Consider the following 18,847-nt stretch of genomic DNA (forward strand, 5'->3'; position numbering starts at 1 on the left):
TATCAATTCTAGAAGCATTCTGACCAACAATAAGCATGTCATCAACATATATCAAAAGGATAATAAAATCATTACTAGCAAACTGTTTAACAAATAAACAATGATCAGAAGTAGTCTTCTTGTAGCCTTGTTCTGCCATAACAGACTCGAACTTCTTGTACCATTGTCTTGGAGCTTGATTCAACCCATACAAGCTCTTCTTTAGTTTGCAAACATGATCCTCTTTGCCTTTTACCATGAAACCTTCAGGTTGTTCCATGTAAATTTCATCCTTAAGATCACCATGAAGGAAAGCAATTTTCACATCCATCTGCTCTATCTCTAAATCAAGACTTACAGCCAAACTCAAAACAGTCCTAATAGAAGATCTTCTCACAACCGGTGAAAAGATTTCATTATAGTCAACTCCCTTTTTCTGCTTGTAGCCCTTGACCACCAATCTAGTCTTGTACCTTGGACACTGAGAATTTTCTTCATGCTTCAACCTATAAACCCACCTGTTCTGCAAAGCTTTCTTTCCTTTTGGCAACTTCACAAGCTCAAATGTTTGATTATCATACAAGGATTTCATTTCATCTTGCATTCCATCAAACCATTTCTTATTGTTGTCACCTTCCATAGCTTCTGCATAACATTCAGGTTCTCCCCCATCAGTCAAGGTCACATATCCATCAGTAAATGTTACGTACTCACTAGAAGGATACCTCGTTGAAAGTCGTCGCTCTCTAGAAGACCTCCTAGGATGGAAACCTAGGGGATCTTCAGGTAGCTCAGGTTGATTATCATCATCATCATCAACTGGAGCATCAATTGGATCTCCCATCTCCTGGTCATCAGGAACCAAAGGCTCATTTTGATACATATGCTCCTGATCTTGATTATCTGTTTGTTCTGATGAAGGAGGCGGCTGAACTGGATCTACATCAATCAAGTCACTGCTCTCTTGTGATTGACTCTTATCTGCCTTATCAATATCTTCAATGGTCCGGTCTTCATTAAACTCTACATCACGGCTTCTTACAAGCTTCTTTTCAACTGGATCATAAAGCCTGTAACCAAACTCATCTTGACCATATCCAATAAAAATGCACTGCCTTGTCTTCACATTCAACTTGGACCTCTCATCCTTTGGAACATGAACAAATACTTTGCATCCAAAGACTCTCAAATGACCATACGAGACATCTTTGCCCGACCAAACATGATTCGGAACATCATTGTCCAAAGCAATTGTAGGACTCGGATTAATCACATGAGCCGCTGTAAGTAGCGCTTCACCCTAAAAGACTTTAGGTAGCTTAGCTTCAGTAAGCATACACCTAACTCTTTCAATCAACGTTCTACTCATCCTTTCTGCCAAACCATTCAACTGAGGTGTTTTAGGAGGTGTCTTTTCATGCCTAATGCCTTTCTGCTTGTAATACTCATTAAATGGTCCACAATACTCACCACTATTATCAGTGCGAATACATTTAAACTTTTTACCTGTTTGCCTCTCAACTAAAGTTTGGAATTGTTTGAACTTTTCCAAAGCTTGGTTCTTTGTTTTCAAAGTATAAGTCCAAAGCTTTCTTGAATGATCATCAATAAAAGTAATAAAGTAAATAGCTCCACTAAAAGACTGTACCTTCAAAGGACCACAAATATCGGAGTGCACCAATTCCAAAAAGTCTAATTTTCTTGAAGGTTGATGCTTCTTGAAGGATAATCTTCTTTGATTGTCAGCCATGCAATGAGAACATTTCTCCAACTCTGCATTCTTCAAACCTGAAAGAGCATCCTTTCGAGCCAAATAGCCAAGTCCTTTTTCACTAATATGACCAAGTCTTTTGCGCCACAAGCTACAAACTTCTTTACTTTCAATCGCATCACACTACCTTTTGCAATCATGGCATGCATCACATATAAACTTGAAGTACCTTTTTCTCGAGCCACCACTAAGTTGCCTTTAGTAAGCTTCCATTGTCTAAAGCCGAACGTGTTTACAAAGCCTTCATTATCAAGCCTTTTAACTGAAACCAAATTCAAGTGAACATCTGGAGCGTGTCTAACATATTTGAGTAGCAACTTCATTCCCATATTAGTCTCAAGACAAACATCTCCTACACCAATAACTTTGGCCAAGCCATCATTACCCATTTTAAGTACTCCAAAATTACCTGGAGTATAAGAAGTGAAGAACTCCTTCTTCGGTGTAACATGTATTGAGGCGCCACTATCAATTACCCAGCTGAGCTCATCATCAGAAACAAGATTGACCTTGTACTCATAATCAACAATATCAATAGTAAGAAGATCATCTGAAATAGAAGATACAGGATCATTACCACTATCATCCTTCTTTTCTTGCTTACCTTTGTTTTTGTTTTTCCAAAGATAGCAATATTTTTGAACGTGACCCATTTTGTGACAGTAGTGACACTCAATATTCTTGTATCTTCCCTTGGATTTACTCCTGCTTTTACCTCTACCCTTTTGAACTCTATTCTGATTTCTCTCCTTGGTTTCAGTGACTAACATTTCAGAGTGTGACGAAAAATTCTGCGTCTTCCTTCTCATCTCTTCATTTAAAATGCCACCTTTAACAAGTTGCATGCTCACTTTACCATTCGGAGCAGAATTAGTAAGAGAGATACGAAAAGTCTCCCAAGAATCTAGTAGAGTATTTAGCAACCACAATTCTTGAACCTCATCTTCAAACTTGATTCCCATGCTTGACAACTGATCTAGAACTCCATGAAATTCGTTCAAGTGATCTAATACTTGTGACCCCTCCTTGTATCTCAAATTCATCAACATATGCAACAAGTACAATTTATTATTGCCAGACTTGGAAGCATACAAGGATTCAATTTGATTCCACAAAACCCTAGCATGAGTCTCATTAGCAATGTGATTATAAACATTATCATCTACCCATTGCCTAATAAAATCACAAACTTGTTGGTGTTCAAACTCCCATTCTTCATCTGTTTTAGATTCTGGTTTTTGTGTAGAAAATATGGGTAAATGTACATTTTTGACAAACAATAAATCTTTCATTTTTTCCATCCATAGATGGTAATTAGTGCCATTCAAACTTATCATCCTAGTAGAATTATTTGCCTCCATCTTTCAAGCAAGTTATAACCAAATACCCAAAACTGAGCTCTGATGTCAATTGATAGGATAAAATACACAATTTCCTACTTGCAAGAATTAGAGGAGCAACAATATCCACTCACAACAAGTATTAACACTAGCACAATAATACCTAATAGCAGCGGAAAAATCACATAAACCAGAAATTAGAAACAAGCTAACACACAAAGATTTTTAACGTGAAAAACCTCCTCAATGAGAGAAGTAAAAGCCACGAGTCACCAAGACTAGGATATAGCTTCACTATGATGAAAAATAGAAAACAAGAGAGTCACAAATTACTGCACAAAACGTGCATACAACAAGCCAAACAACCCAAATTTCAATGCTTTCAAAACAAGAACAAGAAGATGAAAATACCACAAAAACAGAGCTATTGTGCGTGGCCAATATCTCCAGTTACAGATGTCGAATTGAAGATCGAACGGTGAAATCAAAGAACCAGATGTGTAGAACGCACTGTCCAAATTTGAGCTCGATCCAACAGTTAACGAATCTGCAGTGACCAATTTACAGAGACAGCTTTGTGTATGTGTGAAAATAACTTTCTCTCTTTTTTTCTCTCTAGTATTTGGTGTTCTCCTTGCACAATGACCTCTCTCTCTCAAACCTAACTCACCTCAGCCACTTTAACTATTCGTGGGGTTGGATACTAACATTTGGACTTTTTCTCCACATAGGAAGGGAGCCCAAAAACCCAACAAATATTACCGACGAATTTACCGTCAAAAAATAGAATTCGCCAGTAATGACTTATCGTTACGAATTTGACATCGTTATTGCCACTAAATCCGCAACTACTTTGCGAAGACCACCACCACCGAATTACAAAACCGTGGGATAGGAAGCCTTTGGTGGTAATATGATTTAGATCCGGTGTGAAGCCACTCCGACTAAGCTGTGACTCAGCGAGATTGTGAACAGCAAGGATAGACGATAAGATACTCCATTAAGTCTAACAAGGAGTAGCAACAGTGACACCTCAAATAGGGAACAGTAGCGAGAAACAGAAACCTCTAAGAGAGAGCAGAGACGCTAAATATTTTATTTCCTTTCAATTTGATATATTCCAAGCATTTCAATTTTTCCCTTTTGAAAAACAACTTCTGCTAATCAAATATTAGAACACCCTATATAATATAATTAATTTATCTATCCGGTATCGCGCCCATCTGACTCTAGTTGCAATTTATTTCATTTATGTTCTCTTTTACTAACTACTAGCTATTGCAGAGAGAAAATGTAGAGCAACAAGATCGTCAAGGATGAATGAAGTATGGCTGCTTTTATACCGATACCTGATTTTTTGCAACAACGTTTGATCGACGCAGCAATTGACTTTGTAAAGAATCAATGTGATTACGTGTGGGATTATGAGACAAGATTCGAGGAGCTAAGCAATGCTGCAGAGACTCTCAAGAAAGATAAAACATGGGTGCAGGATAAAGCCGAGGAAGAAGAAGGCCGATATGGAAGAGCAATATATGATTATGTTCATAAGTGGTTGGCCCAGGTGGAGGATGTTGTTGCTGAATATGACAAGTTCCAACGAGAACACGAGAGAAATGATGGGTATCCCCTTGCTATTCCTAATGTGCAGAAAAGGCATCATCGCAGCAAAATAGCAGAGGAAATGAAAGTGAAGGTTGAAGAAGTGAAAAAAGACAAGCCTGATGGTATATCTCACTGGCAGGGCCCACTTTCCATGGGGTTTGCGCTTCCTAGTGTTGACTATGAAGAGCTCCAATCGAGAGTAGAAACTATGCATGAAATCACTAAAGCACTGGAAGACTCCAGTGCTACAATGATCGGTATTCACGGGCTAGCTGGTATGGGGAAGACCACTTTGGTCATAGAAGCCGCTAACAGAGTTCAAAATCGAGAATCTAAATTATTCGATGTGGTGATTATGGCAAACGTGGGCAAAATTCTAGACATCAGGAAGACCCAAGGGCAGATAGCTGACATGTTGGGGATTACATTACAGGAAGAGAGTGAGTATTGTTAATGCTTAAGTACTACTTTTTTGAGTGAATGTCCGTTTATTTGTTCGAAGTACAAAGTGCTCCTCTACAATTCGAAAATTTCTAATCAGTCCCAATAATCCAAGTAATTAGTCTAAGTGGCTTTGTAAACGGTGACCTGTCCATGTGTCAGGGTCGCTTAGTCTAGTAACAAGGCCACTTAGACCAATTAATTGGATGGTTAAGGACCGGTTAAAAAATTTCGAATTGTAGAGAGATATTTTGTTTTTTATGTAAATGATCAGCAATTGGAAAGGATACTTACTTTTTTTTTTTATTATATTTATATTATGTGTATCTGCATCAAGTATTGTTATACCTTTAAGCTTCTTTAATCTGTGTCGTACTTTTGTATGTAATTCTATTTGTTCAACATAGGTGAGTATGCAAGAGCGATCCGCATAAAAGAGAAATTGAAGAAAGAGAAGAATGCTCTTATAATCCTTGATGATGTGTATGCAAAAGTTGACTTGGATATGTTGGGGATTCCATCACAGAGTGCTGATGACAAGCAAAAGAATCTCCTTCTCAAAGAAGGAAAATCTTTTGGTAATGTGGATCAAACTAAGGCGGAGACAAACCAAACCGATGGACCCTCTTTTATGAAACAGAATACATTATCAGAGGATGCCAAAACAGAAGACACCTCTATTGGTTCTAGTAAATTGAAAGCAGAAGAAAATTACAAAGGGTGCAAGGTTTTGCTGATTTCTGAGGTAAAACAAGTCTTGAGCCAAATGGATGTGAAACCAAATTACATGTTCCTCGTGAACACCATAAATGTTGATGATGCAAAGAAATTGTTCATGAAAAAAGTTAGAATAGACTACAAAAACTCTGAGCTCGAATATCTAGCAGCTGAAATCGCCAAGAAGTGTTACGGCTTGCCCATGTCAATAGTCACAACTGCAAAGGCATTGAAAAACCAAAACCACTTGGTTTGGCGGGAAACTCTTAAAACGCTCGAAAGGCAGAAGCTGACTGGAACACCGGAATATTCTACAAAGTTGAGTTACCAACTTCTAGAAAATGAGGAGCTCAAGTTTACCTTCTTGCTTTGCGCTTGTATGGGCCAAGATGCTTTAGTTTCAGACTTTGTGAGACTATGCATTGGTATTGGTTTTCTTGAAGGCATCTACACAGTAAGGGAAGCAAGAGATAAAGTGCAAATATTGCTTATGAAGCTAAAAGAGTCAGGTTTGTTGTCTAACAGTTATTCAATTAGTCGTTTCGCGATGCAAAATCTTGTTCGCGATGCAGCTTTGTTGACAGCATCAGAGGAGAAACAAATCTTCATGCTGACTAAATGTAAACTGGATGAATGGCCTGACGAGGATAAACTTGAAAAGTACACTGCTATTTTCTTGCGTCAGTGTGATGTCAATACTGCTGAGTTTCCTGGAAATATAAGATGTCCTAAACTAAAAGTCTTTCATTTTGATAATAATCACCATCATTTTAAAATACCAGGAAACTTTTTTCAAGAAATGAAAGAACTTAGAGTGTTAATCTTGATTGGCGTTGATATATCAGAATTGTCTTCATCAATAAAATGCCTTAGAAAACTCAGAAAGCTTTGTTTGGAGCAATGCATTAATTTAGATGATCAGTTGTGCATCAATATTGGGGAGCTAAAGAATTTGAGAATTCTTAGCTTTTCAGGATCTGATATTAAAAGCTTGCCGGTTGCATTAATGCAATTATCTAAGCTACAAATTCTTGACATAAGTAATTGCTCCAAATTAGAAGTCATTCCACCTGGTTTAATCTCAAACCTGACTAGTTTGGAGGAATTGTACATGAGCAACATCTCCACTGAATGGGAGAGTCATGACAATGCTAGTCTTTCAGAGTTAGGGAATCTGAATCTATCAAATATTGACTTACAAATCCCAAGTGTTGACCGTTTGCCAAAGGATCTGTTTTTCAATAATTTGCATAGTTATAAGATTGTTATTGGCTCTTCAAACAGACATTTAGAACCAGAATTGAACGTGCCAGAGAAGTATGAATTGTTGAGGTATTTGGCGATACGGGAAAAAGATGGTGCCTTTGACATTCATTCTCAAAAGGGAATCAAAATGTTGTTTGAAAGAGTTGAAAACTTGTTGCTGGAAGAACTCAATGGTGTCCAAGATATTTTCTTTGAGCTGAATTTGAATGGATTTCCATTTCTTAAACAACTATCTATTGTGAGTAATTCTAGCATTTTATCTCTTATCAACCCCAAGGAGAGGAAGCATCCTGAGAAGGCTTTTCCCAAATTAGAGTCTTTGTACCTCTACAAGCTCAAGAACATGGTGCAAATATGCTCTTGTAAATCACTTTCAGAATCCTCCTTTTGCAAACTAAAAGCCGTCAAGGTTAAGCTCTGTGATGGATTGAAGAATGTCTTCTTTGCTTCTATGGCCAAGCTTCTGGTTGCTCTTGAGACAATTGAAGTTTCAGAATGTAACTCTCTAGAAGGGGTTTTCTTTGCGGAAGCAGAAGATGCTGACACATCTAAGCCACTTGAGTTCCAAATGTTACGCTCTTTAACGTTACAATCCTTGCCAAAGTTTCTTGGATTCTATCTCACTTCATCATCTGCAGTGGAGGAAAAAGTATTATTCAATGAAAAGGTGAGTTAGAAACTACTTTCTACTGTATAAACTATAAATTAATCTTTTCTTTTGCATTTTAAAAGATTAGTTTTCTTTCATATATAATTTTAGAATCATTGTTAGATATATACTAAAATCAATTACCAAAATTAGTCACTAATATAATATATATTGAAATACAAAATATACATAAAAAATGAGTTAAATCATATATGTATTGGCAATGAGTTATAGCTCAAATAGCATAGTCTCCCCATACTCATTTAAGAGGTTGCAGGTTCGAATCTCCTATCTTTGGTAAAAAAAAAAAAATAAATCATATATGTATTTATAAGAGAAAAACTCAAAGAATTATTTTTAGCCCACACTTTAAAATATTGCTGGCTAATTACTAGCTAAAAATAATAAATTCTGCTAATTTTTTAACATTTTTTATGAATAAATGTATGATGATTGATTTTAGTGTACAAGTTTATTTCAAAATATCTCTGATTTTTGGATCGAAATAAGTATTTTGTGCGTGTTGCTTCATAGGTTAAATTTTCCAAATTGGAGAAAATCGAGTTGTTGTCGATCCAAATCCACCAAATATGGATCGGCCAAAAGCCACCTTTTGCAGAATTGGTACACTTGGAAGTGAAGGGTTGTGGGAATTTGGAATTTTTATTATCATTATCTATGGCTAGAAATATGGTGAAACTACAAAGCCTTTCTGTAACGGAATGTCACAAGATGAAACTCATTTTTTCAAAAGAGCAAGGTAGTACTGATGTTAAAAAGAAGGTACGTATAAGTTGATTGATGGTATAACACTATTACCTTAAATAATAACCTAATAAAGTTTAATAATACGCTAATTAACATTTACCTGTTTTCTCATATTTTTCTTCCTCTCACTAGTTGCCGTTTTCCTCCCACCTGCACCCAGTTACTGTAAAACAATGCCATATTTGCATTATTGCATAACCCCAATTTTCATCGATTGTTCAGTTTTTGGGTTACATAAGTTATTTATTTGGAAAAGTCTAGGGGCCAGCAGTTTTGTTGAATTTTGGCCAGCATATAACCAGCAGAAAAAGGTGAGTCATTGGATGAAATCTCACACCAATCTCACACCATTAGATTATCATTGATGGCTATTTGATGGCTACCAATCACAAAAATTGCTGGTCCCCTAGCATTACTCTTTAATTTTTATACAACTATACTAGCTTTATACCAAAATCAACCACCAATATAAAATACACATAAAGTACAAAATACATATTAAAAATAACTTAACCTATATATATATTTATATATAAATATACCAACAAATGATTTTGGTATACACTTAACATTTTTAATTTTGATATGTAATATTATTTTAGAGTAGAAAAATTGAATTTCATAAAATATTAAAATAAATTTTATTTGAATGATAAAAAATGACAAAATATATGATTTAACAGATTATTTTATTTTAAAATTGTCAAATTAAAATAAGTGTAACAGTAGACAAATTAAAATGCTAGTAATTTACGGACATAAATTAGTTAAAAAACCAATTTTATATGAATATCTTTATTGGAAAATGCATACATTTGTATCATCTGTTTTTCTATGTAATTTGCTAAAGGAAAAGTATGTAACTTGATGTAGGGTCCAACAATTTACTACAAGAAAAGTATGTAATTGGCTTGGCTTATATGGCCATTGGTTTAATTGTTGTTCCTTCTTGTTGTGAACTAAAACAGGAAAGAATCTTTCCGAATTTGAAGAATATCAAAGTGAGTAACATGAAGAGTTTGAGTGAGATATGTGACTTTGAATTCCCCGTAAATTCCTTTGTCAAGTTGGAGACTGCAGTTATTGATAAGTGTGATAAATTGAATCATGTTTTTACTCATGACATGGTGGGAATATTTGAACATCTATGCAGCTTAAGAGTTACTAATTGCAAGTCAATAAAAGCTATATTTAACCTGGATGGGAGAAGTAAGCTTTCTGGTACTAGTAGGTATGCAATAATCAAATTGCAAGATGTTCATTTACAAGCACTTCCAAAATTGGAGCATTTGTTTAACCGGAAGAAAGATCATCCAGAAGGGAACTTTGGCTTGAAAAATCTACAAAAGATATGGGTTCAAGAATGTGGCAAGTTGGAAAACATATTTTCTGTTCCTATAGCCAAGACTTCTGAAAATCTTGAATATCTTGTGGTCTCAGATTGTTCTCAATTGAGGGAAATTGTAGCTGACGAAGAAGTTGCCAATAACCCAAGTGATCTTCTCATTAAGTTCACCAAATTGGCAACAATCAAATTTTTGAGACTACCAAAATTGAAGAGGTTCTGCCGAAGAGATTATGACTTAGAGTTGCCAGCATTGAATGACTTGTCTATTGAACTTTGTGACAAGTTGGAACCACATTTCAAACGAGACACCACAGATGCACAAAGAAAGCCTATCTATTTTTTTGAAGAGGTAAGATAATGCCTTTAAGCACTTGACTATTATTTCTACTACGACTAAATTCCTAAAGTGACATCTAAAATTCATGCCATGCACTGGTTTTGTCTATGAGGTTTCAATTATACTATTGTCATTCTTGAAATTGACCTTCGACATCAAAGTGGTTCCTCGACTCATTTCTAACAGTGACTTAGTAAACAGAATGATGAGTTGACACTCTTACCACGCTAGACAATGATAAAATGAAGTTGTTTGCTTTTGGCGGCTAATTAAAATAGAAACATCGTTTTGATAGTTGTGAATACATAAAACGGTTTGCACATACACTTTGATTGACAAACGATGTCATTTCACTATTTTCCATTGTAACAAGAGTGTTAGCTCATCACTTCATTTGCTGAGTTACTGCTAGAAAAAAGTCGAAGAACCATTATGATACCTGAAGCTCAATCTTAAGAACCACAATAATACAATTGAAATTTTAGAGACCAAATTGATGCACGTCAAGAACTTCAAGAACGACTAAAGAAATTTAGTCTTTCTACTACATAGAAAACTATAGCAAATAAAATTTAGACAGAAGGTGATAAATATAACTTGTACTTTACTCTACCTTAAGGTAGTGTTTGTTTCCAGATAATGGCACATTTTAAAAAGTATAATAATAAAAAAAATGTATACTTTTGATATATTCAATATATTGAAAAGTTAAAAAATTAAATTTTGTAATAATTTTTGTAAAATATTTTTTTATGGTATGCTTAATCTATGCCTTTCGGTTATAAGTTAGCAAAACCCAAACTTTAATAATATTTTTTTAAAAAATATTTTTATTTAACTTTTTAAATTCTAAATCTATCCCGTTATCTTTATATTTATCTTAAACCAAGTATGATACTTAAATATAACTCAGTCTAATATATTTTATACCACTCTCAATATCAATCTCCCTGACCAACGCAGCCTTATTTCTTTTGTTATTTATCTGTATAGGCGCTCAATGAATTGAAGTCCTTGCAAATTGGCTCATGGCATGCAAAGTTGTTAAGCAACTATGATTCCCGAATGGACAAATTAGAAGAGCTTCATTTATCTGGATTGAAGAATACTAATATTCTATATGTTTTCCTTCATAACAATCCTAATCTGATCAGCCTTTGGTTGAGTGATTGTTCTTTTCAACAATTGGTGCCTCTCGAAAGGCTTCCCAATATTGAAAGACTAGGGGTTGTTCCAAAGCTGAAAAGCTTGAATTTAATTGATTTACCAAATCTTAAGGAGATCGGCTTTGAACGAGATGCAATTCTTCAAATGATTGAGTCGTTGACTTTAAATGATTGTCCACTTTTGGAGACTCTAGCACCTTCCTCTGTATTTCTCGCTCACTTGACAAAGCTGGAAGTAGTTGGCTGTAAAGGACTAAAATATTTAATGTCACCATCTATGGCAAGAGCATTGAGTCAACTCAACACCATGAAGGTAATCAACTGCGAATCTTTAATGGAAATTGTATCAGATGAAGGACAACAACAGAAAGAAGACGGGGTTATCGTTGCTTTTAAACAATTGACAACCCTTGAGCTTGTGGCATTGAAGAACCTACAAAGTTTTTGTAGTTTCAACAAGTGTTCCTTTCAGTTCCCATCATTAGAGAAATTCGTGGTGAATGTGTGTCCCAAATTGGAAAATTTCACTCAAGGAATCAGTAACATGCCAATGCTGCAAAAGGTGTATGTTGCACATGAAAAAGAGCAGATGAGATGGCATTGGAAGGGGAATTTACAAGATACGATGCAGTATATATTCAAACACAAGGTACATGCATAATCTTTCCTTTGATGGTTTTCTCTTCTTTCTCTTTTTTAATTTAAAGGTTAAAAATGAATAAATCAAATTATCTTTTACTTAATAAGATTTTGTTTAAAATAAGGTAAAAATTTACATGCAAGTGTCTTCATGTAAAATTTATAACTGAAAAATGAGAATTGTTAGATTATTTGACATTGACTTGACATTACTGAATTTTCATATTTTCAACTTTTAACTTTGTTTCTACCATAAAATTATGGTATACAAAGTAGGAAAAGAATAATTTCTAATTTTATTACTTTTGATTAAAAAAAAAAAAAAGAGCATTGGGCTATAAATAAACATATTACTAAGCTGATCATAACTTATATGTTCACAGAAGTTTTACGAGTGCATGGACGAATTAAGAGTGACTGATAAACATGATTATCGAACAATCTCGAAAATCAGCGAAGGTCTACAAGAAGATTGGTTTAACAATTTGAAAACTTTGAAGCTGCTGCAGTGTTGTGGCTCCAAGCCATATGCAATTCCATCCAATGTTCTTCTTTCTTTGAAGATCTTAGAAGAATTGGAAGTAGAAAAGTGTTCCAAGATAATAAGCATTTTTGAAGTGGATAACTCTAAGATCAAGGAAACATCATTCCAGCTGAAGAAACTAACTTTAAAATCGCTAACAAAAGTGACGCATGTGTGGCAACATAACAAACAGGGAATCCTCGGCTTTCAAAATCTGCAACAAGTGAGAATCTTTATGTGTAACAAATTGAAAACCGTGTTTCCAGTAGCATTGGCCAGAAATCTTAAAAAGCTAGAGAAACTCAATGTACTAGTATGCACAAATTTGCTGGAAATCGTTCGAAAGGAAGAGGAAGCAATTGAAATAACAGAAAATTTTTTGTTCCCCTGTTTAACCCAACTGTTACTTGGCATGTTGTCACGACTTACTCACTTTTGCTCTGGAAAATTCACGGTGGTGTGCCCCGAGTTAAATGAGTTAAGAGTGCTTGGCTGTAGCGATGAGTTGGAGCTATTTCAGAGTCATCAACAACGTCTCCAGGATCAAAGCAGTACCTCAATTATTAGCAGGCAACCCGTTTTCACCAATAAAGAGGTAACAAATACTCTTTTTCATTTTCAATTTTTCCATGAAGAAGAAGTTTAAGGGACCAATTACAGTATAGGGCTTGTTTGGGTGAGCTTTTAAAAAAAAAGATCTTTTTTCGAGTTATCTTTTTTTAAAAGATCTTATAGAGAAGTAAAAGTAATTTTATGTTTGGATATCTCATGTAAAAAGATCTTTTTATCAATCAATTATGTTTGGGTATAACAATATAAAAGTACTTTTTTGTTTATTTATTACATGAAAAACATCTTTTTTTTAAAGAAAAAAGATCTTTGAAAAAAAGATGTAAATTACAGCTTTTCAAAAAAGATCTTTTTTTTATTTTACTAGTGCTTTTACTTTTACTACTAGAAATTTGCCAAACACGTTAAAAAATAAAAAAAGATCTTTTTTCATTGAAAAAAGATCTTTTTTTAACAAAATAATGGCCCCCAAACATGCACATAAGCTAACTAAACCAACTCTATTTATTTCTGATTTTGAAGTTAAAAATTTTAGGATAGTGGAAATTTTTTGTTGTTGTTTCTGTAATGAATTTATTTTTTAACTAATTGATTACAGTTGGCTTTATCCCTAGTTGATTTTTTGTGGAACCGACCATGAGAATTGCATAATAATTTAGATTTTGTTAGGACATTAATTTGTTAAGATACTAAAGAATACAAAAAAGTTAATAACTTTAGAAAGTATAAACTTACGAGTCTTGGTAGGGAGACAATGAGATATCTATACAATATATACAATGAGCTGTTTATTTGGTCCATATTTTTCCTGAACTTATTATTTATATTTAACGTTGGAGTTTTTGCAAGTTAAAACTACAGTGATTCCTGATATTCATTTTTTGCACCAAAAAGATTTTCGAGAAATTAATTACACTATAAATATTTTTGAAATTAAAAAAATTACATCATATTAATCTTCCATCTCTTTTTCGTCAATTTCCTCTTGACTTCGTAAGTGACCTGAGACATAACTGATTAACAGTCATTTTGGACTAGACAACGCGTTAATTTTAGTACTAAATACTTGATGAAATGATGTCATTTAACCTTAATAAAACATAAGACGTTGCCACCTCCAATGTTTTGATCACTTCTTCGTCTTCTTCGCTCAAACTCTTCGCATTTAAAATTTCTTCCTCTATGACTAGAAGATAAGATTTGTTTGCTGAAGCAGTTAGAACTTTTGAAAAATTTTGATACCATAGAATGTATTGTAGTTCATAAATTTTGGAGGAAGGAGAAAGGTTGTTTCACCAAAACCGAGGCACTGAGAGATAAGTGTGGAAGAGCAAATATTTTTCATCCTAATACTTGGATTATAAATTTCTAGGTCGTTAATTCATCTCCAACTTTTCAATCCTCAAGAAAACAATTCACCCTCACTTGTTCATTGTTGTTTGTAGCATCTGCTCTTCCATTTATTTCTTTTTGTACATTGTCAGTCTTAGACAAATAACTCACACCATTTTTTTTCACTAGTCTGCAACAAGTATAGTTACACTTTAACATTAGCAATTAATAAAATAAAAGAAATTAACAATTTTTTTTTCAAACACCCACATTGTAATTGGAACATTGGAAGAAAGGTTAGGATGAGAAATAAAGAAAATCTTAGATACTATTTTAGAATTTAACTCTAATTTTGTCATGTTAACAAGTGTTTATAAGTATTTATTAAGGACTTAAGGTGTTTTGTTAGAGATATTATTAAGGTGTTTATTATAAAATAGTTGTATCGAAAATATAAATTCATATTTTATATAATCTTAACAGGTATTTAAATTTCCAATTATTATCAAGACCTTTAATATTATTGAAAATTTTAAAAATTACTCTTTTATAACATTCTTTTTTTATACTCTTAACAAATGTGTTTAACAAAATCAAAATGTAATCATTTTTAAAAGTTTACTATATAATAAGGTGAATAATTCCTTCATTTTAATTAATTGTTAACTCTTTTTTTTTATCAGAATTAATTGTTAACTCTGAATGTTCTCTTAAATTAAGAATATGATTAAATTACATCGGAATTATAAATTTTAAAAATTAATTCATAACACTGTTCTTAATACCAATAAAAAATTCTATATATTCATATATTATGTCAGTGTCATAAATTTTTTTATTTATTTTATTCGTTATATTTGTGTATTTTTTACAGTAATGCTACTCAACTATCAAAGTATCATCTAAATAGTCTATAAATCTAGTAATTTAATTAGGCAGTTACTTTCATGAAGATGCCAAAAACATCTTTTTATGATAGATCTTTGTTTAAAAAGTGTAACTTATTTATTTTGCAACACTTTAAATAAAGGTAACATTTTTACTTCAAATAAAATCAAGCCCTACAATCTATCATCCAATAGTCAAAATGATATATCTTCACATGATGACAATCATTAAATCTTCATTGGAGTAGCCACCAATTAATTAAATTTAAAAGAAAAAGTAGAGGGAGACAATGAGTTTAGTGAACAATGCAATTATGCATACAGTAATCTCCCTTCTCCACTTGTAATTTCCGTACTTTTTGTAGAGGTGTAGTGTGTTTTTATTTTATTGGGTCAATTTTAAAGTCCATAGTTTACATTCTTTACCAAAGTCATTGTCTATCTAGCAAAATCGAATTTAAAATTGTTTCATTTAACAGGCTATTTCCAACGTGAAGACGTTGTACCTCAACCAAAATCAGATTTTGGCATTAAGCTCATGGTTGGCACAGTCTGTGAATCAAGGCCTTCAGTATTTAATTGAACTTGGAGTTGTTAACTTTGCTGAAGTGAAGAACAATGACGATGGAGAGAACTCTGCTTTACTATTAGAGATACTTGACAAGACACCAAATTTAGAGAGATTTGAAATACGTAACCATCATTTTAAATCCATAAATATTCCAGAAGAAGCAGGTAAGAGGATGCTTGGCTTGAAAGAATTGAGCTTGCTCTCACTTTCTGAGCTGAACACCATTAGTGGGGTAGAGTACTTGTTAAATCTACAGCTGTTAAAAGTTTCTGGATGTCCAAAATTGACAACATTAGGACAAACTTGCTCCAATCTGAAAGAATTGGATATATCGATTTGTCATAGATTGGAGTGTTTATTCACATCCTTAGCTGCAAAACTGCTAATACACCTTGAGGAGTTGAAAGTTTCGAGATGCGACTTATTGAAAGAAATAGTGGGAAAAGAACAGCAGAGTGATGAAACAACTACAGCTTCCACGGCCACGAAAGACATTGAATTTAAGCGCCTTGAGAGGATAAAACTTTGCTCTTTGAAAAATCTAGAATGCTTTTATTCTGGGAGTGCCATTTTGAAGTTACCCTCTTTAATTTGGGTGAATATAGAAGACTGTCCTGCGATGAAAAGTTTCTCTCAACAAGGAGCAGTACATGTGGAAGAACGTTCTAGAGCAATTCAAATTTCTTACGACTCATCAAATGATGATTTCTTCTTCCACGACGATCTAAATGTCGCCGTTGCGATGAAGTTTCTACAACAGGTAAAGAATTTTGAATTTATCTCGATTAAAGTTTTATTCTGACTTCACTTTTTATGCTCCCTCCAAAATTATCCAGCCAATGACCATGACTTATATCATCTTCTGTTATAACTTGAAAGGTACTTTCATTTACTTTTTTTTTTTTTCAATTTTTTGAATTAGTACACATTAATTAAACAGATGTTAAGAATAATTTTTTTTGAATAAATTATTATTTTTATCCATAAATATTCAGAATACTGAAAAAAAATCTCACAAAAAAAAACTAAAATTATACTATAAAAGATATTCTAGTTGACAAAATTATCAAACTCCAAAAAATACAAAAAAAAGAATTCTTAAATTATTCTCTAATATAATTTAATTCCAAACTCTAATACTATCTAATTCTCAATCCTCAACCATTTCTCACCTAAACAGCATAAGAAAAAACCTACTAACTAACCTACAGCCATCTCTATTGCTAAGTCACTCCAAGTCTCCAACCTCCAACCCTTCACTATCATCCCACCAACTAGGGGTGTGCATGGGCCGGGTGAAACCGGGTTTGATGTGACCCAGACCCGACCCGAAATATATACCGGGCCTATTTGTTAGACCCGAACCCGACCCTAGACCCGATGAAACCTATACACTTTCGGGCCACGATTATACCGGGTAAAAATCGGGTGAAAACCGGGCCGTTAACATTATATTACCTTGATACCTTCTTGTAAGTTAGCATGTAAAAATATCCAAATTTCCAAGACTCCAACCATTATTTGACATGGTAAAATTCACTTAGAAAAATATAATAAGAAGTAACTCTTCTCTAAAATTAAAGTATAACCATAATCAATACTAATATTGCCTAATAACACCAAATATTTAAATCAATACAAATAACACAAAATTATGCATTAGTCTAAAGTCTTATGCATTTTAAGCATAAAATATTAACTTATAGTATTATATATAATGACTAATAACACAAATATTAAGGTTTATAATACTTAAATTTCACATAATAATAACCATCATCCATCACTAATAACACAAAATATTAATTGTGTATGATGACCGGGGCACCGGGCCGATTTCGGGTGACCCGAGCTATGGCCCGGACCCGACCCGAAATAATGACCGGGTCTACTTTTGAGACCCATACCCGGCCCTAGACCCGATGAAATCACATCAAATTAGCCCCTAAAGTGTTCGAGACCGGGCCGGGTCTTCGGGCCGGGCCGGGCCATGCACACCCCTACCACCAACATTTCTCCATACTAAGCAGGCCCTTCAATTTCTGGTCTCCAATGTCACCACACACTTAAAGGAGTACTACATTGGCTCGCATCTAGAGCCGTTAAAATGGGCTAAATCTATCGGACTAGTTCATTTGTTCATTTAAACGAGAAAATTTTGTCTCTAAATTTAAGTCCATTTAAATTTCGGGTTAAACAAACTGATCCAATAATTATTCTAAAAAATAGTATAAACGGGTTAGTGTCATAGGCTAAAAGACCAACTTGTTAATTTTTTTGTATTTTTCAAAAAAAAAAAAATTAGCCAATATTTTTCCTAATCTAATTTGAATATTCAACCCATCAACTAAAAAAATATTTTTGTTAAAATATTTTTTAAAATATAAAATTAAAAAAAAAAAACATAAATGGACCGGCTCCTTTTAACCTATTGGACTTGTCATAAATGGTCTGAAATAAAAAATTATAGTCCAAGCAAACTTATCCACAATTAAATGGAACTTAGATCCGCAACGGATTAGTTCTTGACCTGTCGAGTTAGGGGATACCGTGGGAAACAAAAAAAAAACATTACTAAAAAAAGAATGTTATAAAAGAGTAAATTATTCAATTCATATTTTTTAAAACATAATTTACATGGATATAAACAAAAAATTAATCCTACAACTAAAATCTTTTTTTAGTAATATTAATTGTTTTCTAAATTATTCAATTCATATTTTTTAAAACATATAATTTAAATGTATATAGATACTAGAAGCAATATTTAAAGTCATAATAATAATACAAATATTAAAAAATATTGGAATCTCTTAAGAGAGTGATGATAAAGAGGATGAGTTATAAAATCAACATTGTAAAGCATTACATATTATAAGTTACTTAAAATAAAAAAAAAATAATTTTTTTTTTATAAAATTACTAGCAAAGATATTTA

The 18,847-nt window shown here is 33.4% G+C and overlaps 1 protein-coding gene across 2 annotated transcripts in view; it reads left to right on the forward strand.

The window, feature by feature from the left end:
- The window catches only part of LOC112726844 (uncharacterized), a 34,468-nt gene that overhangs the window by 11,687 nt on the left and 3,934 nt on the right, over positions 1 to 18,847 (forward strand). For both annotated transcript variants that reach the window (XM_025776380.3, XM_025776381.3), the window contains 7 exons: positions 4,375 to 5,135; positions 5,544 to 7,786; positions 8,303 to 8,551; positions 9,505 to 10,233; positions 11,215 to 12,036; positions 12,410 to 13,144; positions 15,818 to 16,669. In XM_025776380.3, coding sequence (XP_025632165.1) covers positions 4,418 to 5,135; positions 5,544 to 7,786; positions 8,303 to 8,551; positions 9,505 to 10,233; positions 11,215 to 12,036; positions 12,410 to 13,144; positions 15,818 to 16,669 — 6,348 coding nt within the window. In that variant the 5' untranslated portion in view covers positions 4,375 to 4,417. The remainder of the gene's footprint in view (positions 1 to 4,374; positions 5,136 to 5,543; positions 7,787 to 8,302; positions 8,552 to 9,504; positions 10,234 to 11,214; positions 12,037 to 12,409; positions 13,145 to 15,817; positions 16,670 to 18,847) is intronic.

The sequence above is a fragment of the Arachis hypogaea genome, chromosome 12 (genome assembly GCF_003086295.3).
Source record: "Arachis hypogaea cultivar Tifrunner chromosome 12, arahy.Tifrunner.gnm2.J5K5, whole genome shotgun sequence".
Lineage (NCBI taxonomy): Eukaryota > Viridiplantae > Streptophyta > Magnoliopsida > Fabales > Fabaceae > Arachis > Arachis hypogaea.